Source organism: Mustela lutreola, chromosome 5 (assembly GCF_030435805.1).
Source record: "Mustela lutreola isolate mMusLut2 chromosome 5, mMusLut2.pri, whole genome shotgun sequence".
Taxonomy (NCBI): Eukaryota; Metazoa; Chordata; class Mammalia; order Carnivora; family Mustelidae; genus Mustela; species Mustela lutreola.
The window spans coordinates 61,373,735-61,399,679 of NC_081294.1; the positions used below are offsets into that span (position 1 = coordinate 61,373,735).

Consider the following 25,945-nt stretch of genomic DNA (forward strand, 5'->3'; position numbering starts at 1 on the left):
ACTGATTTTCTACACTCTGCAAAAAGAAAGCCTAGCAAACTAACGTGTGCAAAAACAAAGTCGGCAAATTAATTCCGTAACCAGCTTTTCTCAGCCTCTCCACCAGTGGCTCTTACTATCCGCCCCAGGAATATTTTAGCACAGCTACCCTCACCAAATATTCTCATCAGTGCCAGTGACGACGGCTTCTCTAATCCACTGTGAACAAAGCCATTCAGCACTGCCACTAACTCCAAAGGGGTCCCCTCCCTGGGGGAAACATGCAGTGTTATTCTGTAAAACCTCAGAGAGTCCAGTGAGAAAGTTAAGGACTGTCTACTCCAGAAAGAGTTAAGTAATACAAAGTGCCAAGATTCAGGATCTCACTTGACTTTTATAATACCTTAAAACTTAAAATGATAAAAGAAAACCCACAGCAGTATCAGCTCTATTGTTGTGGTCTCATTCTCTCCTTCCTTCTTTCTTTTAAAAATTATCTTGAAACCAATCTTTATTTTGCCCCAACATTAAAAAATTTGATTATAAAAAAGCTACTGGTGTATGTTAGCACAATGGGAAAACGACTAAGAACTGGTAAACAGATACTGAAGGGAAGTTCTTACTAAATACAAGGATAGTCATATTTATTAGAAAGTGAGGTCACTGAGTGTTGGAAGGAAGAAAGGGAGATAAAACATAAGACAAGACAGGAGTAGGTGATTCTGCAGCACAGGCTTTGCATGAGACAGATAGATAAAGTACGCTCCTCCCAGCTGTTAGCGAGGGAGACAGGAAAAGTAGAGAGTCAGGACAGAGTGTCCTCTGTTCTGACGGGCTCTGGTATTAAGGGTGCTTGGGTGGAGGAGGTTCTAAAACACATGTTTTGGGGGAATCAGTTTACCTGCTTCAGTCTGCAGAGCCCAAGAGATTAATAAAGGTTTCTTTTATTTGAAGTATCTATCTCCAAAGGCTCAGTCTTTCAAATGTCAGGGCCAGGAGAGGAGTCAAAAGTATGGCAAAAATTGGCCTGTCCTGTCAGCACACCAACTTCTACCCACCTTATGGTATTATCTGATGATCCACTAACAACCAGCCGATCCCTGTACTGGAGACAGGCGATGCCTCGCTTGTGTCCATTCAGAGTACGAACAAATTCACAGGTACTTGTGCTCCAGACCTGTAGAACACATCAGCAATATTTTAAGAATAAATACAGAAAAGTCCCCTCAGAATACATCTTTTTTTAAAAAAATAAGAGCGTCTAAGAATGACCAAAATACTTGACTATAAAATATGGTACGGAGGCTGGGGGACAGATTGGCCAGCAAACAGTTTTCTTGGCTGCGGAGTGATGAAACAGGAACGAAACACAGAGGGAAGCTGTGAAATCTCCAAACCTTGAGATATTCACAAAGAGAACATCTCCTGGATGGTTCAGACATTCACTTGCCTAGAAGGAAGAGTGTGGGCCAGATTTTATGTTTTCATGCCAGCTGACATGTCAAATCCAATGTAACTGAAGTGAAAAAGTTTCACCTTTCACATCCTCCTCTTTTCCAGCATAGTTCCTTGAACAGCTCCATTTGTTTTAACACATCACTCCTAATATTATGTATGTGGAATAAATAATCTCTCTTTTGTGAAACCATCTGCAAGACTTAGATGTTCACAGACACACTTAATATATTACAAGCCAAATAAGGAGACGCAAAGCAACCAAAGTGCCCTGAATTATTTTACCAGCTGCATTTGTAGTTGAGTAGGATAACTAGATATCCACATGCGGAAGAATGAAGTCGGACCCCTAACTCACACGATACACAGAAAGTTTAATTCAGAATGGATCAAAGGCCTAAACGTGAGAGCTGAAACTATGAAATTCTCAGAAGAAAACATAGGAGTAAATCTTTGTGATCCTGGATTAGGCAATGGTTTCTTAGACATGACAACAAAAGTGTAAGCAACAAAAGACAAAATTGATAAACTGACTTCATCAAAATTAAAGTCATTTGTGTTTCAAAGAACACCATCAAGAACATGAAAAGAGAACTCACGGGATGGAAGAGAATATTTGCAGACCATTTACCAGGTAAGGGACTTGTAACCAGAATATATAAAGAACTTTTACAACTAAACAATAAAAAAACCAAAACAATCCAATTTTTAGTGAAGGATTTAAATAAATGTTGCTCCAAAGAAGATAAAAATGGCCACAAAGGACTGAAAAGATGCTCAATATAATCAGTCACTAGAGAAAAGGAAACCAAAACCAGAGAGACCATTGCACGACCACTAGGATGGCTACAATAAAAAAGACAGACAATAATAGGTGCTGACAAGGATATGGAGACACCCTCCAGGCTGATGTTATGCAACAGCTGTTTTGTAAAAAGGCCCAAACCCTCTCGACTTCCAAGCGGTGACTTTGTTCCAATTGGTGTGACTGAGCAGCGCGTGAATGACTACATACAAACCCTACTTGTCCAGCTTCCAGACCACTCCATCTAGTTTGATGCCACCTTTGTGAATTGTGAGGCTAGCAAGTAGACTCTAGAATGCTAACGAGTGCTGCTCCTAAAAAAGGTTTTCTGAACCAAATCGAAACACTCACACATTGCTGGTGGGATTTTAAAATGGTACAGCCACTTTGGAAACAAGTTTGGCAGTTTCTCAAAATGTGAAACCCAGAGTTACCTTCCTAGAGAACTAAGAATGCATGTCCGTGCAAAAGCTTGCACATATGCTTATGGCAGCACTATTTGTAACAAATAAAAAGTGCAAACCATCAAGAAGTCCATCAACTGACAAGTGGACAAACAGAACGTGGCACATCCACAATGGAATTTCCTTCAGTCATTAGAATGAATGACATACTGATACATGCTACAATATTCATGGGTGAACCATGAAAACACTCTACTAAGTGCAAAAAGCCAGACAGAAAAGGTCACATATTGTATGACTACATTAAGATGAAATGGGGGAGAGGCAAATCCATGGACAAAAAGTAGATGAGTGATTGCCAGGGACCAGGAGAAGAGAACAGGGGCTGACTGTCAACAGGTATGAGGTTTTTACAGAGGGCAAAGAAAATGTTCTGAAACTAGTGATGGCTAATGCTATGACTATACTAAAGGCTACTGGATCGCATGCTTTAAAGGGTAAATCTTATGGTACATGAATTATATCTCAATAAAGTTGTTATAAAAACAGAAGCTAAAATTTAAAAAAGTTAATATGGATGCAATCAGTGCATCTACCACATCCCATGAACCGCCCTAGACTACAGCCATTCGTCTCATGCCAGCTACCCACCACACGCTGAGCTTCCCAATGGCAGGTATGCCTTATACATTACTCTATCTCCAGCACCCAGCCCAGGGTCTATGGCATGGCAGGTTCTCCAAATTAAGTGAATAATGACCAAATCGAATCCCAGCTCTGCCACTAACTCGCTGTGTCGTCTCCAGCCCAGTTCTCTACTCTCCGAGGCCCTCTGTAAAACAAAGGCTGTACCTGCCTCAAAAGAGTGCCAGAAAGATGGAGTGACATTAGCAATGAAAAGCTCCTAGCACCCACTACATGTGCCACAAGTTAGTTCTCTTTCCCTTCAAAATGTGACCAACAGTGTCGCTTCATGCAATAGAGGGCTCCTCTGTACCCTGGACCCATGACCCTTTCCTCTGACCTTGCCTGTGATTCCAGAAGCACAAGGGATCAAGCACAAATGGAAGAGAACAGAGATTCTGCCAGGTACCAGCTTGGTAAAAGCCACCTCTACTTTCCCTGTATTCTAATAGGGACACGAATAAGGAGAGTTATGACTGAAGACACTCACTTTGATGGTTCTGTCACCAGAGGCAGACACAATGTATTTATCATCAAAGTCTACTACATTGACAGCAGCACGATGGCCAACCAGGACACGGCGTAAAGTGATATCGGTGGCAGAAGCCATGTCCCACACAGCGATGGAGCGGTCCTTGGAACAGGTCACCATCAGTCCATTGCTGAAGCGTAAGTGCAGTACAGCCTCATTGTGGTGGATCAGCGTGTTGAGAACTTCACCCGTGTTCACATCCCAGACTCTGCATGAGAACAGAAAAGCCCAATGTGGCACTGTTAAGACAACCAGGAAAAGAGGCTAGCATGTGTGCCCTGCGCCCATACTTAGTAGTAGGCTGGGGAGGTGTCAAGCTTCACTTGTATTTGGTGACTAGGATCTGACACCTAAGATCGTGCTTAAAAGAAAGCCCCAGAAGCAATTATTCTATCTGCTGAGAAGTACTGAGAGCGTTTCAAGAAAGGAAGGCCAATACTGGCTCTGCCCAGGTTTAGGTTTATTTAGCATCAAGTATTCAGGCACAGCGCTTGTAAGCTCATGTTGAGGACAACAAAATGAGTCTTTAAGGAGATGGGCTCTGCAGGGAGTCTTAGGTGACCGGGGGAAGGCAGTGTGGTAGCTGGGGAATCGAGGACCTTCCCAACTTAAGGTTCTTCTTGACCTTTGACAGACCACTGAGTCTCTAATTTATCTACTGCAAACTAGAGGCTGTAGGTCAGGACATCTTATCAATTTCCACACTCATCTACTTACCCAACTGCTTTATGAACAAAGCCAGCATCCAACTGGGGACATCCACGACCTACAGGGCTCTCGGAGGCAACCCTCTTTTGCTATAGCTTTTCTGTAAACCCCATCTCCCAAGAGTACAAGTTCACACAGAGCAAAGGAGGAAAGACGCAGGCTTATAAGGCAAAAGTAGCGGCCTAGAAGCACTGAGTCCGAGAAAAGATACTAAGCATGTTGGCAACTTTTCTGGAGCATGGTCTTCCAGGAGAAAGTGAACCTAATACTAGGTCATGTGCTTTTATACAAAAGTACACTGCCATCTCTGTAACACACAGCAATGAGAATAGGACCTACTTAATGAAAGTTAGCTTTCCAGCCTACTTTGTTCAAATAAACCGACATCTAAAGTGGTTTTGAAATACAGCATACAAAAACATACACAAAGTATGTGTGCGCTTATGCCAGAAAAGGGTGCAATCTCATTCTTCTCCTGGAAGACATGTAAGTTCAGTGAAGCCAAATCACTCACCTCACTGTAGAGTCTGAAGAACCAGTCACAATGACACGTTCATCATACTGGAGACAAAGGACAGAGCCAGTATGTCCTGTTAACACTTTCAAGCATTCCAAGCTGGTTTTATCCCAAATCTATTGAGACAAGATCAACATAGTATATCACAGTCTGATAAATGTGTTTGTCTCTGAACCATAAAACAGACCTGTGTTATAATAAATAAGAGGAGTTAAACTTCAAACAGGTGGAAAATGACAAAAAGGGAAGAGGCAATATTGAATATTTTCCAAAACAGATGTACTATTTTGCTTACTTTGTCCCTCTAAAAACTGTACTCATTATATTTAACAGACTTATAAAGGGAATTTTTAAATTCTGAAAAGAGATGGCTCACCCTCTGGAAAACAGTGTGACACTATCTATTAGGAACCTTCAAAAATGTACATCCCTAACCCATTATGTTTATTTACAAAAATTTTAAAATAAAAAAATCTTTGACATTTCAGAAAAATGTCAAAGTAAACTATGAAAAGTTTTTAATGACAGAACAGAATGTTTTAGTAATGTTTTTTAAAAACTAGAATAAAAGCCATCTATATGGTGAAATAACCAATATGTATACTAAAAAAAGAAAAACAGAGAAGAAAATGTTAATAATAATTGATTTTGTTCTCTGAGTGCTCTTTTTCTCCCTTCTTTTAATCTTTCCAATATTCTCCAAGTTTTCAATACTGTCCCCATACAATGGCGGATGGGAAATAATTATTTTTTAAAGATTGGATTATTAAAAATAGATTGTATGGACCTATTTCTTCCCTTGTAAAATAATACAAACATGATTTACAGTGTCTCTCAAGTTTACTGCACATAGCCAAGATGTAACAAGTGCTGCAGACATTTAACTTTCTACAATAGCAAGGGCTTGTTTCTAATTTCTGACCTATTAGAACCAGTTATTTTGAAAGAGTGATTAGTAGGGTCCAACTCTTGGTATCAACTCAGTTCTTGATCTCAGGATCATGGGTCTGAGCCCCACATTGAGCTCCGTACCCAATGTGGAGCCTACTGAAAAAAAAAAAAAAAAACTTTTTTTGAAAGAGTGTTTAGTGATCCAGGCTTGGTACAGAATGAAGTACAAAAGGTTTCCAACCACTGGTCTAGATAATCTCTCTAAATCACAACTGTGGGGCGCCTGGGTGGCTCAGTGGGTTAAGCCGCTGCCTTCGGCTCAGGTCATGATCTCAGGGTCCTGGGATCGAGTCCCGCATCGGGCTCTCTGCTCAGCAGGGAGCCTGCTTCCTTCTCTCTCTCTCTGCCTGCCTCTCAATGTACTTGTAATTTCTCTCTGTCAAATAAATAAATAAAATCTTTAAAAAAAAAAAAAAAAATCACAACTGTGTTCTACTATTTACATCTTATAAATCAAATGCATGCCTATTTTAAATTAAACATGGTAGCCTCTATAAAAGAATTCTTCAGAAAGACATGCCCTATAAATGAAATGTAACCCCATGGGCAGTCTATACTTGGATAAGGTCCTTATAAACCATTTCTATCTATTCCTTAAAGGATAACTGCCAAAATTATTACTAACTAACCTGTAGCCACAGGCTGTCAGGGCTATCAATATGTATTACATAAAAATAGAGTTCTGTGATCAAATATGTCTTGGAAGTTGGGAAACACTGGATGTCTCTACTGTGGAATTTCTCAGAGCCTTTCTATGCTACTCTATCCTATGAATTTCTACGAAGGAGGTATATCACGCAGTCAACTTGAGGAAAGACCAATAGAAATTATCCAGAAAAGATGGCGGCGGGGAGTTTGGAGAAAATGTAAGACAATAGCAAAAGATCCAGTATTTATGCAATTAGAGTCTCAGAAGGAGACAGAAAGAAAATGGTACAGAAAAAAATATGTGGGGAAAAAAAAGGCCAAAGGCTTTTAAAATTTGGTGAATGAAAGACATACATTTACGGAGTCAAAAAGCTCCATGAAAGACTTCCTAGAGATGACATCAAAAGTATAACCCATCAAAGAAAAAAATGGTACGTGACACTTCATCAAAATCAAAATCTTCTGCTCTGTGAAAGATATCCTTGAAAAAATGAAAAGATAAGACTGGAAGAAAATACTTGTAAAACAGATCTTAAAAAAGGACTTGTGTCCAGAATATGCAAAGAACTCTTAGGATGCAATAATATGAAAACAAAGAAGCCATTTTAAAAATGGACAAAGAGGGGCACCTGGGTGGCTCAGTGGGTTAAGCCTCTGCCTTCGGCTCAGGTCATGATCTCAGGGTCCTGGGTGCATCGGGCTCTGCTCAACAGGGAGCCTACTTCCCCCTCTCCCTCTGCCTGCCTCTCTGACTACTTGTGATCTCTCTCTGTCAAATAAATAAAATTTAATGTAAACTGGGGAAATTTACATTTAAACCAAAAACAGGTGTAAGTGCAGTAAGTGTATTAGAATGGTAAATATCAAAGGAAAAAAATTGAGAATACCAAGGGCTACCAAACTTGCATAAAAAGGGAGCTCTCACACATTGGTAACAGGAATATAAAATGGTATTGCCACTTTGAAAACCAGTTTGGCCATTTCTTAGCAGGGAATACATATACTTACCATGAATCAACAATACCAATCCTATAATTTTACTCAAGTGAACTGAAAACGTATATTTTCACAAAAATTTGCATACACATTTATAGTGGTTTTATTCTGTAATTGTGAAAACCGGAAACATGGATGTCCTTCAACAGGTAGATGCATAAGCACATGCAGGTACACCCATAAAGTGGGTTACTACTAGACAGCAAAAAGGAATCAACTATTGCTAAATGATGAGTCTCAAATGCACCACGCTAAGTATAAGAAGCCAGACTCAAAAGGCTACATACTGTGTGAGTCCATTTATACTATATTCTATATAGTATATATATATATATACTATATACACAGTATATATATATGGTATATTCTATATATATATATATATATATATATTCTATATACTATATACTATATTCTCCAAAAGGCAAAATTACAGGTGCAGGAAAAAAAGATTTTTTTTTTTTTTTAAAGATTTTATTTATTTATTTGACAGAGATCACAAGCAGGCAGAGAGGCGGGCAGAGAGAGAGGAGGAAGCAGGCCCCCGGCTGAGCAGAGAGCCCGATGCGGGCCCAGGACTCTGAGATCATGACCTGAGCCCAAGGCAGCGGCTTAACCCACTGAGCCACCCAGGCGCCCCAGGAAAAAAAGATTTTTAAAAAAGGTCAGCGCCTAGGGGAAAGAATTAAACACAAAGGGGCTGAATAAGGGAACTTTTGAGGACAATGGAACTGTTTTATATCTTGATTTTCTGTCATGATTAACTCAATTCTTTGTGCTTGTCAAAACTCATAAAACTTTACACCAAAAAGAGCGAATTTTCCTGTATGTAAATTATAACTTAAAAAAAAAAAACAGTTAAAAAAACCCCACATGTTTTCTTAAATATGAGAAAATAAGCTACAAACAGTGTAAAACAAAATCTGTCAGATCAGCTGCCAAACATTAAACATGGAGAAATGATCCAGTTTATCTACTATTGAAAAGTGAATTAAAACATACAAATATAAATTGCTCTATCATTCTTTTGTACTATCAACTGAGCCTTTTCAGAACCCATAAAAGGTAATGACTGTGATTTACAGGCAAGTAAGCAACACTTCCACAAGCTAGCAAAGTCAGCAAGAGTGCTGTGATACTGAGATATTTTCAATGTGTACCTAAACACAGAATACAGAATGTGAATGTGCTTAGAGAAGGATAAGAAGTGAGACAATCCAGGGGTCTGGTGTTAGTACAGGGAAATACTCTGGCTCTAGTTTTTCAGAACCACACTGACAGCTGCCAAGATGGAGTGGAATAGATAAAAATACAATCTGGAGTAAACGGAGAGATTCGATGATCTAGTGTCTAACACATAACCACAATTCTAAAAATAAAACATACAAAATACAGTCATTCACCTTAATAGAATTATCTCGTAGGCCACTGATAATTTTTTCATCATCATACTGTAAACAGTAGACACCTTTACTATTTTCAGAGCGGCACTGAATCCTCTGCAAGTTGTGTCGTCCACACCGCCAGTTAGATTCTATAGTCTGTGGAGGGAAAAGGAGGAAACAGACGAGTTTTTGTGAATCAACTATTCTATTAGCTTCAGACTTTAGTGCTGCTTCCAGGAACAGCATACCAGATACCCCATTTTGGTCTGCATAACTGTCTGTGGATAGGAATCATGTTCTTTTCCAAGTAAGACATTAGCCCAACAGTGTTTTTTCTCAAACACTCCCCTGACTGTCTGGCAACCGTCATAGGATTTCCAATGAGTTTGAGTTGGGTTTAAAAAAAAAAAATGGCCTAGACAGAACTCATTATGTTTAAAGAATGCTCTTTGCACCCAAAATATACAAATAAACAGTAACTCACGGGGTCACTCTTTAATGCCAATTAAAATATCTGTCAAAAGACCACCACCAACATTAAGCATATACTGACAATCTATGTATCTATTCAAAGCAGTGTCTTCATCATCGAGAAAAGATCTTGAATAAACATTACATGCCAACTACTACAGAAAGAATTTTATTTCATAACTACTTTTAATCTTCTACCACACTGAAAGGTCCTTTAGAATAAGAATGGCACATTTCCACCCTGGATTCTCATTCTTTCATCATTCCTGCAACATTTACCGAGATGCTATGTTATTCCCCAATACTGACCATACTAAGCACTAGGGATGAAGAAACAGAATGCATACCGCTTTCAAGGAAGCTACCACTCAAGGGACACAGGTATCTGGAACTGGATATACTCTAAACATGTTTATTTGGCTAAACGATCCACACATTAAACTTGGAAGGATGTTCTTAGTTCCCTTTTACAAACATGGAAAGAGTTTAATTTCCTGAGGCCACAAAACTAGTAGCTGGACGAGCTGGAAATCATACCCAGTTCATACTGACGCGGAGTCCATGTTTTCCACTAAAATATGCAGTGTCTATAAAGAAGTATAGTCCTAGCTACTGAGGCAGTGAACACAGAGCGTAAGATCAGTAACAATTCCAGATAAAATGTGAGTGCCAAATGAGTGATTAAAATTCTAAGTGCTGTAGGACACCTACCGAGATAAACAGTATTATGGTTTCACACTAGTGGGCAAAGTTTGTTTGTTTGTTTTTTTATTAAAGATTCTTTCTTTCCTTCTTTCTTTATCGGACAGAGAGACAGAAAGCACAAGCAGCCAGAGGCAGAGAGAGAAGCAGACTCCCCGCTGAGCAAGGAGCCCAATGTGGGACTCGATCCCAGGACCCCGGGATCATGACCTGAGCCAAAGGGAGCCGCTTAACCAACTGAGCCACCAGGCTCCCCACTAGTGGGAAAAGTTTAATGAGAAGGTGGGTCATACCCAGAGCACTTGAAGACCTGACCTTGGTAGTGGATATGAGGCATTTTGAGGATCAAAGGACACAATATTTCTACGAAGAACAACCAAAGTGCAAACTCCAAATGCTGGAAATTAGGGAACAAACCGTTTGGACTAAAATAACTGGTTACACCTGAGTTCAGAATATGGTTCGAAAGATTATCTCTGAGTAGTTAATTATCCAAGTAGCTAAAAATTTAATTAGTTGCTTGCTGAAGAAAGGTGACATATCTCATCTTCATTCATGATTAAGCACTTAAGTTACCAGCTCTGCTGACATCTAACAAATTATATTTCCTCTTATGTTGAAGGTGGTATGCTTCTGTATGCTCTAAAATGTTAAAATCTACTGAATGTTTTGTGCCAGGTACTGTTATGTGTTTTAACATTTTATAGCTAATTTAATCATCACAACTCTGCAGCCGATAGTACCATCCTCGCTTCACAGAAAAAGAAATGGAAGGCTGGCAGTGGTGATATACATATGCCAAAAAAGGAAAATGTTTCATCATTTGTGGCTTTTGTACTTAACACACAGGAGCCTGGAAATCTAGTCCCTGCCCTCAAAGAGCTCCTATGTACAACCCTGAGAGAGGGCAGGACCACATTATTTCCAACACCCACCGGGATGAAGGTGGGGCCATGGAGACGCCAGGAGCGAGAGAATGCTCATCTGCCCATCTGCTACCGAGACAGAGCTTCTCAGGCAGCGTCATCATTTCTAGTAAGTCTGTAAAATGTGAGAAATAAAAGCACATTCCAAAACCCCCCCAAAATTAATTCACCCCATCTCTGCTACCGCTACCAACATAGGTAACAGATAGTTATGCATAAGCAACTTTTTGAAAAGGGGTCCAGAAAAAAGGACTTCCTTAAACTGAATTCAATGCTTAAAGTCATTTAGAGAACTAACATATTTTTAGATAGTTGCCTAAGCCACCTCACAAGTTAAGCATACCAGGAAAACAGTGACTTACGAGACAGTTGTATTCTAAGTCTTATTCGTGGCCAGAGACCCCTGGCCGTGGTTACTGATGTTTGGGCCACACCCTACAAGGGCTCAAAGTTGCTGCAGAATGCATGACTCCATATAAACCCAAAGTATTACAAAGCTGACTCTGTAATATATCTTACATATACATATCAGGTTATTTTTAAAATTCATGTAGCTGTTTTTAATTATAAAACAATTGCTTTAAGATATTACTGAAGTAGCTCTTATATGTTTCAATGCAAAGGAAAAGTATACTGACTATCCTATCACATGGGAGACAGAAAAAAAATAATTTAATGTAAAAAGTGAAAGTGGAGGAATCCCCATAACAAAAAGAATTTCCCCCTCTCCTGGAAATGTTTTCTAGAACTGGGTGACTTGATTACCGTCTTTTACTAGACCTAAAAACCTAAATATACAGCAGAAAGGACTGAAGATGAGCTGGGCTGAAGCAGTGGTCAGCCTGGGGTAAACACACTCCCGGAGAGTCCCAGGGAGTCCGGGCAGAGACCACCACCTGATGTGAAAGGCTGAGCCATACCCTTGTTCTCTGGCCCTCCAACAAGCAGCAGAGGCTAGGACCTCTCAAAAGCTCTGCTAGATAATAGGCTCTTGTTCTAAGCTGAATGGAAGTTAAGAAATAGGAAATGGCTTAGCTTCTCAACTTCAGAAAAGAGACTAATTTTCTAAAATACAATTCTGAATTTTAAAAGAAAAGGGCTGCCAGATAATTCTTGATGGTTCATTTTAGGAAGCTCCCACTTAGGGCTGTGTTAAAAAAATTATTAGGTTCCTGAATCCCAAACACAAACAAATAGTTTGTTTCAAAAATGCCAGGAAAGGGACACTAAACCAGCTCAGGGAGGTGATCGTTCTGCTGCACACCAATCTCACGTAATGCCCGACTTCACTCTTCTCAATTCCCCAGGCCACCCACAAAAGAAAGTGGCACTTGCTGCTGGCTGAGCCTGCCCGAAATACTACCTACTACCACCATATTTAATGACCTCAACTCTTACTAGAATGTTTATAAGCCAGGTCTTTTCAAAATACATACATACATACTAGGCCTTTAAAAATGGAAGGCAGCCCACTGTGGTATAGAAAATACCTAAGTCAGTTAGCAGCTTTGGCAAATGAGCTGGGACAGTCTGAGCTGCAGTTTCCTCCTCTGTAAAAATGGGAAAATAGCATCTACTTCCTCAAAACTGATGTAAGGATCAAATAAGACTACACATGTAAATGCTCATCACAGTGCCTCAAATGATATCAGTGATGCTCTCCCTTGTTTGCAGAGAACACGGACCAAAAGGAGTAGGCCGTGACCAAAAAAATCTTCTCACAGAAATGTCAGGAATGGCTGTCTCGGTCTAGGCTGATATTTAATGCTGCGAGCCCTGAGCCCTCCCTAACCATTCCCAGGAAGAGGCTAAGCCTTTCAGTGCAATTCAACTATGAACTCCAGTGGCAGGGATACAGGGCATACACAGGTGCACCTCTTTAATTATGCAGATACCTGCCATTTCACTTAGACATCGTGGGCTACGGCTACTGTTAGAGGAATATTTCGTGTTTTTGAGAACTTGTAAAATCCCCTTACCCTGTGCAAATTTTCAAAATACTGGGAAAGTAGCCATGATACACAGAGTATACAGCGGCATTTAAATTGGCAATAGAGTGAAAACAGATGTCTGAGTATGGAGGAATAACATTATTTTTAGAAGCCTAAACACAACTGGGTGGGTGGGCAAGTCTCAGCATTTTCTGGTCAGGACAATATTAATATCAAGTTTGCAAACCACAAAAAAGCTCCCCACTTTCCCTGAATAAAATGTGGTTTATTAAAAGGTGCGATACAACACAACATCATCTTACCAGTGGTCTATTCCAAGGAGAGTGCTTCAAAGACTTGAATCCAGTGAATAAAAAGAGGGTAAAAACCTATTCCATGAAAGTTTGCCACTACTCTAAGATGGCAACAGAAAAAAATCCAAATTCAAGACACAGAATTCTGACTGACTGGAGTCTATTATAGTAACTTCCATCTCACTCCTGAAAGATGCCTGGGAGTGGGGGAGGGCTGGTAGAATGAAAAGAGCATGAGCTTTGGACTAAGAATCTGTTTTGAAAATTTGAGGGTTAGATTAAATCACTGTAGCAAAGTACCTAATAGTAAGCTCACCAGTAACAGGAAGAAGAAGAACTGAGACTCTAGATAGTAGAGGAAACATGGCTGCTTCCTTTAGGAATGTGCCTCAGGTTTTCCAGGAATTCCTTCTCACCTCAGAGGCACTCTAAACCCTCTCTTCTCTCTGTGTGGCAAGAACACCCATGAAAGATGAGCCTTTGCAGAAAGCGAAGAATACTTATTTATTCTCCCCAGACTTCATCTTTCACATCTTCATTTCCTGAATAATGGGGATTGGCCTCACTGAGCTAGATTCTCTTCTTTTTTCTTAAAAATTAGCCAATTTCTAGTAAGTTAAAGTGAAAAGGAAAGTCATCTGTTCATCAAAGTCAAATCTGGGAATGGACAGATGAGAGGAGTGAGTACATAAAACAGAGCAGTCAAAGCACAGCAAGAAAAAGAAAGAGAAAAAGGTTTGTCAACTGGCAGCTTTGCAAAGCCCACGGGAACCACAAGGAGACTGCAGCTGTGTATGGGCAACTAGGAAGAGGGGCACAAACATCCACTTAGCACTCAGGCTGTAATTTATCTTTTGGCATTGTGCTTAAAACCCTTTAAAGTACTACCTTTCCCATAACTGGAACTAAAACAGGCCAATTAATCTTATCTTAACTCGCACCCTTTTTTCAAGGATGTTAAGTACTCACACCATTGGGAAAGATGAGAAGAGCACCTTGCAAAGTCCACAGGCATGCAACAACATACCTCTTTCTCCTTCACTTCTTGGATTTTCCAACTTTGAAAATGATAAACAACAACACTAAGCCTAAAGCTAGACAGGTCTCAGTTAAATTCCCATCTCTTCTCTTAGTCTTAGTTTCCCCTTGTTACAGATGGGGATAATATGTACCTTGTAAGAATTAAATGCAATAATCTATGTAAATCACCCAACCCAGTTCATAGTATACTACAAAGGCTCAAAAGTGGGTACAGTAATTATTATATTCTGCCTAAAAGTTTCATACCAGCCATAAGGTCAAGAGCCAAGCCCCTGAGTCTCCATTTGTTTGATCCACAAATCACCGATACAACTCTCTACATGTGCATCTGCCCTAGACAGAGTAAAACATACTCCCGAAACAGAGGTAAAGATCTCTATTTTGATGAGGTACCAGTAATCCATAATACAGAAAGTTGTACTAAGTACAGAAGAATATAAGGTTGATCACAGACTCTGTTACTCACTAGCTATGTGATCTGGGGCAGGCTATTTAAACTTGTTGAGTGTCTCAGTTTCCGTAAATTTAAATAAGACCATGGCCTACCTTTCAAGGTATCTTTCAGAGTTAAATGAAAAAGTGTATTATAAAATGCTTCACAAAGAATCTAGCACAAGTGAACACTCTAATATGTGTGACACATTATCTTTTATTATTACTACTATTAGTGAATATACCAAAGTATAAAACATTATCCCTTACACTAAGAGATCTAGCCCACAAAAATCTGGAGACTCTTGTGGCCAACCAGTGGGTTTTCCCAAACCACAGTTTAAGAATCACCGGGTAGACCACCATGATGTAGAGGTTTTGCATCAAATGGGGTTTTCCCCCACAGCTCCATTACCCTCACATCTGCCTCCTCCACTAACTTTAAAGTATTATTTCAGCCTGAGGAAATGGTTATGGTAGGTAGTGTCACATACTATCATGCTCCAGAATACTGAGTTCATACTATCGATTAAAACAGCACTCATGAGGATTAAATAAAATACCCTATGTCACCAAAACCTTTAACCTGATCAAAGTTCTTCCAGAGTTCTCATTTATTAATATTGACTTTAAACATCGTCCTTCTCATAACAAAGGACTTGCAAAATTATTCAAGGAAATTTAGAGGTACTCTGTAAAGAATAGTTGGAGGAAAAAAGCAAAAAGTAATATAGTTTCTAATATATATGCACAAGCAATATCTGAGAACAACTATCTTGGAGTAAGAGACAGTCCCTCTCCCCTGAAACACACACACACACACACACACCCCTCTCAACGTAAGATTCAAGTTAACACTGTGTCTCAGCTCCTACACTATAGGAGCAATTTATTCTAAGTTTTGAGCTGCCAATGGATCAATTAATTCCTAAACTTTATGATTTGTCAGGCAGAAGTTTTCTATTATTTAGCTTTCCCTAAGAGATTACTTTACAGTTCATTTTAGGGAGCTGTATACTCAAGACAAGGGTTTGTGTTTTAAATATATTCCAGTCACACTGAGATTTACCATTAACCTAATGATTCCATCAGTTCACATCTGTCTTAAAGGGGGAAAAGGGGACTCCCCAAAAGGCGCATGTTTCTGCAATAATGAATTTTGGCACAATAACTTTTATGTCCATCACCTGGAGGAGAGGATTACTTCACATTTGGGAAACTGAGTATAACTTTATGGGTGATACAGCACTGCCTAGCATAGGCTAAGCCTTTCACCAAGGAGGAAATAGTGAAGTAACTGAGACCTGCCATGAACACATGTGAAAGAGTTAATGAGAAATGCCTATGCATGTCTTTCCTGGTTCAAGGAAAAGGGCTAAATAATAAAACTGAACTAATTAGAACACATGAATAATATCAAACATCTCCAATGTTTCTCATCAAGTTTACAGAGTTTTACTGGTCTGGTGAAGTTACACTCACATCCAAAATCCAGGAGCATAATTTGCTCTATAAAACCCACTTAACTATTGCTTAGAATCATATTTGAGTCACTTTTATGAAAAAAGTTATGGGAAATTTACAGAGGAAGCCGAGACTATGCCTTCTCCAGTTCCCTTGAGATGGCTGAAGAATGTAAAAGTGCTGACCTGAAAAACCGTGCCTTGGATTTTGGAAAATTTATCAAATTAGAATAAAAAGCTGACTTTGGGTTCAGGTTTTAATTAACTGACAACCTCACAGGCGTAATTCATGTTTCAGGAAAGAGAGATCATTTTTACTAAAAGGTATTATCTACTCTGAAGAATGGCTGCAGATTATACACCGATTATGACACATTTGCTTCAAGAGTTCAACTTAAAAAAATTACTAGCTCCATGTTTTTAGATCAAAAAACACTCTAAGGCAACATAAAAAGTTGAGAACAAGACACAAAGAGTCCATAAAACAGATAAATCATTAAGTTACCTCTATATCCTGGATAATCTTTGGGTATAATGACCTATAAAATGAATTGGGAGGGCCATCTGTAGGTCTGTTCTTAAACAGGTACTGATCCCTGGCAAATAAAAACAAACAGATGTTACATTTTTGCACATAAAAGGGTGAATTTTATTTAAACATGGTGCTTACAAAGATACTGTATCTTTCAAGACTTTTGACTTGCACTGAACTTTAACAGTTCAAAAGCAGGGTTTCTGACCGTTAAAATCACACGTTAGACACAAGCATACTTCCATTTCCAGCTCCGTATCATAATCCTGGCCTTTTATTTCCTGAACACCCAACACATATTAATATAGCCTTCCGTTCTTTAAGTTAATAAAAAATGCTAATGTAACTTTGTGAAAAACCTTACTTGATACACATCAAAATTCCTCCCTTGAAGAATACACAGCCCTAACCCTTACTCACATAGCGACCTGTACTTCCACCTGTAACACTCTCTGTGCTAACTGGACCAGGTTACATGGATGTACAAAGCTATAAAGCTATATATAAGTTAATGGGTTATCTGAAAACTCCTGCCCACTGTGCCTCCTGTATCTTTAATCAGAAGCAGTGACAAATAGCAAATAGCGTTATTTGCCTTTCTCATATTTTCTTTTTTTCTTATCTATCTCTTGCTAATAGTATCATCACCTAAGAATAGTGTGAAAGGAAAACCATAAATACACAGGTTTAAAATAAATAAATAAATAAATAAATAGGTTTGAAAAGCCAAATTACTCATTCAAACTATATACTACTTCCTAGCGGTTAATACTTATAAAGGAAATATGCATTGCAAAAGGAATTATTCTAACAGCTTTAACTCCCACCCACCCGTCTACCCCCCGCCACCCCTCCAGAACACTCCTCTCCCCACCTGTTGAAAATGGGGCAACACATTTGGCAAGTATAACTACTTATTTGGGCAGCTGAACCATGTCCAGGAAGCTTTTTCCAAGGAAACAGGCAATCCAAGAACTTACCACCCTCTTCTTTCTGAAAGCCCCTTCCATAGAGGGTCAGTGCGCACCATTCGTTCAATAAGCTTCTTCCAAAGCATTCCTTCAGAGATCACTCGCTGCCATTCTTTACATACCAGCTCTGCTGCGCACAGAGACCTGGCGTCCAGGTAAGAAAGAATGTTTTCTGCTATGTGGTCTAAGCCTTGCTCTACAAAATAGAAAAGTCAGTGAAGGAATGGGAAGGGAGATGGAAATGTACCAGTCACCATTCCTGTAAAGGGACAAGGAATAAAGAAATCCTAAACCAGGTAACATACTTGAGTAATAGCAAAAGTTCTGCAGATATACAAGTGCATGAGTACATAAATACATATGCTTCTTCTTAGTTCTGAGTTTTGAAGGTAAAACAATCGAGGGCAGGGCGCCTGGCTGGCTTGGTGGGTAGTGCACATAACTCTTGATCTCAGGGTCACTGAGTTCAACTCCAATGTCTGGCACAGAACTTACTTTAAAAAGTGTGTGTGTGTGTGTGCGCGCGCCTCTCATAACAGTTCCTGACTGTAAAAACCGATCCTGGACGGTTTTCTATTTTTCAGATACTATGAAAAAAAGACTTGCTTGCATTTTCTTTTACACAACCCTCTTACAAAACCACTACAGGACAGCAATTCCTCAAATTTTACAGATGAAATGCAGAGACGTAAAGTCCTCAAGGTTTCACAACTATAGAGTAGTAAAGCCTAGACTGCAACTCTGATCTCGCTCCTTTTCCCTCTGACTTACCGTCTCTTGTAACAAATCACCCTCTTAATACACAACCTACGTGACTCCCTCGGAGCCAAGGAGACAAAGTGAAACACCGACACAGCTTAAAAAGCTGATGAAAAGTTAAGAGTTAAAGTCAGGTCTCCTTAGTTGTATTTTTGTCAATCATTTCTTCATCTCCTTATGGAGGTAAAATCCTCAAAAGCAAGAACCACACATGTCTACAAATTCTTCACCCTTAAGAGGCTTATCCCACACCTCACAAGGGTCCTCCCAAAGACAACCAAGATAAAGAGTCCGCCTGACACTGCCATCTAGTAAGGAAATCACCATGGTCAACACTGTGGCCACCTGCAAACTCCCAGCCTGTGGTTCTAGGCAAGTCCCCTGTAGCTACAAAACATAAAGCCCAGGCCTACTGCAGTGGTGGGAACACTAAACATATAGGCAGAAAATTTCAATTTCAAGTCTAGGTTCCCCAAGTAGCACTTCTTTGACATGAAACAAATACTGAAATATAACCTAACCGGCCCTTGGTCTTTTACTGCTACAAAATGGTAATCACCAGTAACCACTGTCCTTTCTCACACAACCAGTAAGAATCAAATAAAAGAATTCTATGAAAAGATTTTAAAGACAACAAAACACCATACAGGATTAATATTTGCTCTCTTTTTCAAGATAAAAAGAAGCCATATAGCAGCACTAACTTGGCAGGATACAGGTAAGTCTTTCAACTTTCCCATCTGTATAAGACGGGGATAATCTCTATTTTGAAAATATCAAAATGAGATGATGCATTAAAATGCTTTCCAAACTAATGTTGTCTTCAACTCTGAGAGTGACACTTTATTCTGATGACTGTGGTTTACAAGCCTTTCATAAACTAATAGCCCTGCTCTAGTCTAGAGCTAATACCCAAGCTCTGATCTGATCATGAAGACTACAATGAAACCACGATCTTTTCTTGTACATGTCATTATATTACAGTTGGTGCGAAAATTACATTGCCTTTATCTAGTAGTCCTATCACGGTAGATTCCTAAGATGGCAATAAGTTAAAATAAATTCCTAGGCCTGTTCCCCAACAATATCTATTTTAACACCCCACCTCGTTCTAATGGAGAGATTAAGGGCAGCCTCATGCAGGAATCTATAGTCATCCTTGCTATAATTCACCTTTGAAGCTTGATCTGACCCTTCCATGTCAGCCTCTAGAATTCTGATTCCATCCTCCAGAAGACTGGGTATTCCACACCAAAAATCTGCATGATGGTCAAATGCAGTTAAGTCTTTATCCCAAGTTCTTGGCAAAAATGTTAAATGGATCAGAACCAAGGACAGCACCCATGATTCTAGAGATTTCTATCCAGGCTTCTGTGGGTCCATTCATGAAATACTCACACATACCAATACTGAGTCACTAGTTCTGTAACCATCTGGATGTACTATTGTCCAGCCAAAGTCTCCCTATTCACTGTTGGAATATTTGGAGAAACTCTGTCCCATATAAAGACCCTACATTTCAATGAATGTTGGAAAAACATTCATTGAAACAATGAATGTTTCACAACATTGTTCTGACTCACTAATCTGATAACCTTACCCCCCTCCCCCACCCCAAAGTTAGGTGAATTTGGTGTGGCTACTCTTTGTATTTTCTTGCTGGGGCTTACTCCATAAAGTTGGTATTACATTTTTTGTTTACAAGTTGCAAGTAGCTGCTCTGTGTCCCTTTTTTTAAACATATATAACCCAGGTTCATTAGGGAAAAATAATAAAATCCCTATCAGCAGAAAAGTCTTAATCCCTAAATCCTCTCAGGCTCCTAATATTCTGTATACATCCTTCTAGGCTTACAGAACCCTACAGAGTCTTTTCAGCTGCAAATTATTTAACTTTGATCATCTATGTTAAAGGTCTGCTAGAGTGTAACATTAAATTTATCAGCCAATATCCCCCAAATAACACACCCATCTCTACTTCTCTAGTTCTTAAAATCATCTCAGGGTGCTATCACGCAGGGCTACAGAACATACTTGTACAAGACGTAAAGGGCACAATTGTACTCAGGAGCTCTGCCTCTTCTCAATGCTCCACAATTCTGAAAATCACAACTACAGGTCCTGTCACTATCCTGGCACACAACGTCTTTAGGTCTGCTCATTTACAGGAGCTTTGGTTTCCTTTTTGTGTATCTCCATGAACATGTGCCCCTTCCTTCCATCTTTTCCTTTAAAATCAGGAAAATCCATGGACAATCACATACAGTCATACTTGTAGCTCTCCACTGCTAGGACTAACAAATTACTAACAAGAATTTCAAATTTCAGAATCTCTCAGACTTCTATGTTCCTTTTTTTTTTTTTTTTTTTTAAGTTTTTCGAGTCATGGGCTAATAAATTTAGCTCTTCTCTGAATTTTTCTAATTCTGGATACCTACCTGACTATCTTCTACACGTCCTATGAGAACACGTTCACCTTTCAAGATCTGGTTTATTTCCATATCATTAACCAAATCCCCCTAATTAGTCATAAACACACCCCTAACTAATTACCCCAGTGAGTCCCCTGCTCTCTGAGAGAGGAAATGAATAGGAGACAAGAATGCATCAGATCATTGCTTTTTCAATGCAACTTCCTCAATGACTGCAACATCCCCACCACCTATGAACTGGGAAAGCATCATCCAAATCTTTCACCTGGTTGGGTGGTCTAGAAGCTGGTTCTCAGAAGCCTGTATGGTTTTAATTGAGTCACTTAGGGCAAATGATCTTTAAAACAAATAAACAAAAACAACAAGCAACAAAAACAGATTCCCTAGACATTTTTTTCTGGTCTACTGAAACAGAATCTTTAGATGGTGAGGACCAGGACTATCTGTGTTTTTAAGTGCCCCCAGAGAATTCTGAAGGGTTGGGAACTATTGCTTGATAGCCATGATATCCTTTTTAGTCCTCTTTGATTTTTTCCCCCTTTCAATGGCTCACCATTAGACTATTACTGAGTTTCTGCATAAGGGAATCTCTAACCTGGGGCGCCTGGGTGGCTCAGTTAAGTGTCTGCTCTCGGCTCAGATCATGATCTCAGAGTCCTGGGATCGAGCCCTGCATTGGGCTCCATGTTCAGCACGAAGCCTGGTTCTCCCTCTCCCACTCCCCCTGCTTGTGTTTGCTCTCTCTATCAAATAAATAAATAAAATCTTAAAAAAAAAAAAAAAAAAAAAAGGAAATCTCTAACACATATTTCCTCTTCTTTTAAAATGCCATCACTCCAATTCAGTACAGTGTCTATAACATCTATGAGATTTACTTTCCTTGGATAATACTTGAAATTCATAACATCATTCTAGGACGCAGCATCTTCTAGTCTCTTGGTAAATACACTGGCTGTAGAGTCAGATAACCTGGGAACCTGGGTTGAAGCACATCAGTTTTACTTTTTGGATCTGTCTTCCATAAAACAAGAATGATATTCAATGGCCACAGTGGATGATCTGATATAATCTGCACAATAACCCTCTGACACTCACCTCTGCTCTCAGTACGCTCACTTTATGAACTACTTAGTCTTCGCTGGGAAAGTTAACAGGAGAAGGTTATTAAGGAGCCAGAAACAGAACTGGTACTTGCTAAATGTCAGTCTCTATTCTCCTTCCCTCATCCCTGAATCCCCTGAGCTGATATCACTGATCAAAAAGCGAAGCAATGTTGCCTTTCTTTACTATTTGCTGCAGAGAAAATGCTGTGCACCTCCTCTAGCAAAGCACCAAGTCCACTGCTGGTGTTAAGTCTCAATTCCTTATGTGTTGAGGGTAGAGGAATCCCACCACCTCTATCTGAACACCTTAGAATAGCTGTCCTCAGAGCCATGCAGACCATGTAACCTTCTCATTTCAAGCCTATTCAGGACAAAGAAATTACTGAGTAAGGGGGTCCATTTGCCCCGGCTAAAATGTGCTTTGAGGTGTTAAAACTAAGCATTTCTTAAGTACCAATCAATATCTGGCTCTCCCTGGCTCTATCCTGCTAAGACTTCCCCCATCTCTCACCGCCACCCCCCTTCCCAAGGCAACAAGGGGACACCTTATGGTTTCAGAAAATGAGGCCAGAATAGGGCACACACAGTGCTGTGAAAGTGCTTCTGTTGCTAATTACAGGCACCAGATGAAGGTCTGGAAAAATTTCAATAATAAATTAAAAGAATTAAAAGGCACAAATTTCAAAGCTCAATATGTAAATAACACTGTATCAAAATAAAACTCAACTGTGTAACATCAGTTCAAGGCCCTTGACAACAGCCAGTTTTAACACAGCTGCTTAGATCATACAATTACAGTAACTTTCATTATTTCAGAGACACAGTTTGAAGAGCAGCTGCAAAGAAACTTCCTTCCCCAACCACTCCTGCTGTCCCTTCCTAGTCACAGATCTAGTTGTAAAATCTGAAATCAGAAACCTTTTGAAAGAAAAAACAATGCAACTGCTGACAGCAATAGCAACATCAATGGATGTCTTTAACTTGAAATACACAAACCTAAAGATTCAGACAGAACTGAAGTGAAATGACACTCAGGTCACAAAGCCCAATATTTAGTTGTACCGACAAAGTGGTGTAAACACCTACCTATATGATGTCAGGATGAATCAATTCAGAAATTAGTGGGTGAATAATTAAAACTTCCCGGCAACAAATCATTACCTCTGGAGAAGCAGGTGTTTCCTGCCTCTCCCAGACTTTTTTTTTCCCTTTTTAAAGTTACTATCCCCAGAATACCCACTATATGTCAGGCATATTACGTACATTGTTTTTAATCTTCATAATATCCCATGAAGTATTATTATTATTATTATTCCCACAAATAAAAGAAACCGAGGCTTCAAAAACTGGGTTCATAGAACTATTAAGTGCAGGGGTTGGGATTCAAACTTAGAGGCTGTGTAAATTCAAGACCCAAGCTCTCTCCCCTCTGTCATGCTGGTCTTTGGCCCTGTATCCAGCCTAAAAAGCCATAGCTATGCTCTGGTCCTTCCTCATCTCCCAGGACCTTTGATCTAGTCTGTCACATTTACAGTCCCTAACAGTTTATCACCCTTACTTGGGGATAAGACAAATGAATAAACCACGGCCAGGAAGCTAAGTGTTTCAGAATTCTTAATTGCTTAGATACCTCACCAAAAGGATCGCCAGTGCTTATCATCCTCTTTGAAGTACAATCTGCCTCTACTTCAAATGGTATAAATTTTCCCTTTAACAACAGTTCTCACAAACCACAAACTTAGCCTGCAGAAATTGACATTGCAGACTAAACATTTACCATGATTTTTAGAAAAGCATATCATAATTATCACTTTTTCCACTGAACCAAAAGGAGCCAGAGACCACAAACATTTTCCATTTTCTTTATACTGACAGGTATGATATTCACAGTAAGCATTTAAAAGCGAGAACTATAGACAACTTTTATAGAATTAATAGATTCTACAATCAAAAAAAAGTCTTAGATTGACAATTTCAACAGAGTAAAACTTCAAACTCAAGATCATCTACAATAAAAGTTAAACACCAAATTAGAATAGTGATTAGTAAGTTGCTCCACACATTATTAAATTTATGTATGAACATACACATAGACCTGTTTCTTCCCTAATACTCTTAAAGCAGGGTCTGTGTTAAGGAACCAACGCCAGTTTTAATCCAAGTCTACTCGACACGAACACAATCAACTAGGCCAGCTTGTCCCCAGCTATTAGATTCATATGTATGATATATCCTGACATATGTATATATGTTCATATCAAATCCTGTTAAAACAAATAGCGTTTTAACAAAAATATTTCCATGTCCCAGCCAATGGTCCATTCATTTCATGTAATATTCAATACCACAAAATTCTACTTTAACAGAGATATGGACAATGCCTTAAAATTCGCTGTAATGAAAACTGAATTGTATGCAATTATACTAACCATATTTATATACATAACACATGTTCATCTGTTCTGTCTCTCGTCCAAGACCATATACTCCCCAAGAAAAGGGGTTGCCTCTGAACTACACTCTGCAAAGCAAGAGAACTTCAACAGTGCCACCTGGTGGATATTCTGTAAACATATAAGATGAGTTGGGACTCTAAGATGTCTGAGAAGCAAATTACAGGCAAAAAAATAAAATAAAACCCAAACAGTAGAAAGCAAAAAAATAAAAAATTTTTTAAAAAGAGAGAAAAGAAAAGAAAGAAAGAAACAACAGATTTTCCTGAGAAAAATGAAGGCATAACTTCATTTAGTTAAAAGCATTGTTGAAGAACAAATACAATCATCCACTTTAAAAACTGCCCTATCTTTTCTTGATGTGAGATGCAATGTGAATCCAAAAAGGCTTGGCTGCCACAAGGGCTGTAAGTCCTGGCACCGCACACACCAGGGACACCGCACCACAGGCTCGCTCACCTTACTTACACCCGCCTGTAATTCCCTCTCCCTGACCCCCTCACCCTCCTTCCCTCTCATACAGTTAAAACCATTATCTGTTTCTCTCTCTCCTACGTAAAAGTAATTATTACTGAACTGGGCTGTAAACATGTATTCTATACTTAGGGCCAATTTAAGGGATTTTCCAGAATAATCTTAACTACAATGATTTTAGCCTTTGCACTAACTTTTGAACCAGCCCCCACCATGACCCACATAATCAACACAATAACCAAGACGTATGATCTTTGCCATCTCATGCAGTTTCTCTGATCGCGGGATTTCCAGTCTATACAATGAGAAAGGACTGGGGTGCCTGGGTGGCTCAGTGGGTTAAAGCCTCTGCCTTCGGCTCAGGTCATGATCCCAGGGTCCTGGGATCGAGCCCCACATCGGGCTCTCGGCTCTGCAGAGAGTCTGCTTCCTCCTCTCTCTCCCTGCTGCCTCTCTTGCCTACTTGTAATCTCTGTCAAATAAATAAATAAAATCTTAAAAAAAAAAAAAAAAGAGGATTAAGTGATGGCTGAGATCCCTCTTAGCAATTAAAGACTATACAATTCTAGAAAGAGAGGATTCTTGTTTTCTTTTCTAGAAATTTTAATGCATGAAATGGGGCAAACAATGCTACATTTCAGCATAAAAACAACAGGAAAGTCAAAATTTTCTAAGCTAACTCTCAAATATCCTTAAACACTCCCAGTGTAGAAAGTAAACTAACACGTTTTAGAAGAAAGATTAGAAATTCGAAGCTGCCCTGAGACCTGAGCCCAGGTCCTATTTGTTGTGGAAATCCTTAGAATATGAAGTCCTAATGCACGGTCAATCACAGATAGGCTAAGGGCAGAGCTACTCCTTAAAGAGCTGTCCAGAAG

General features: G+C 39.4%; 1 protein-coding gene across 7 annotated transcripts in view; it reads right to left on the reverse strand.

Annotated features, from left to right (window-relative positions):
• The window catches only part of FBXW11 (F-box and WD repeat domain containing 11), a 121,794-nt gene that overhangs the window by 12,311 nt on the left and 83,538 nt on the right, over positions 1 to 25,945 (reverse strand). For all 7 annotated transcript variants that reach the window (XM_059174302.1, XM_059174300.1, XM_059174303.1 and 4 more), the window contains 6 exons: positions 17,857 to 18,043; positions 16,850 to 16,940; positions 9,083 to 9,220; positions 5,082 to 5,200; positions 3,818 to 4,067; positions 1,038 to 1,156 (listed from right to left, as the gene is read on the reverse strand). In XM_059174302.1, the coding sequence (XP_059030285.1) occupies positions 1,038 to 1,156; positions 3,818 to 4,067; positions 5,082 to 5,200; positions 9,083 to 9,220; positions 16,850 to 16,940; positions 17,857 to 18,043 (904 nt within the window). The remainder of the gene's footprint in view (positions 1 to 1,037; positions 1,157 to 3,817; positions 4,068 to 5,081; positions 5,201 to 9,082; positions 9,221 to 16,849; positions 16,941 to 17,856; positions 18,044 to 25,945) is intronic.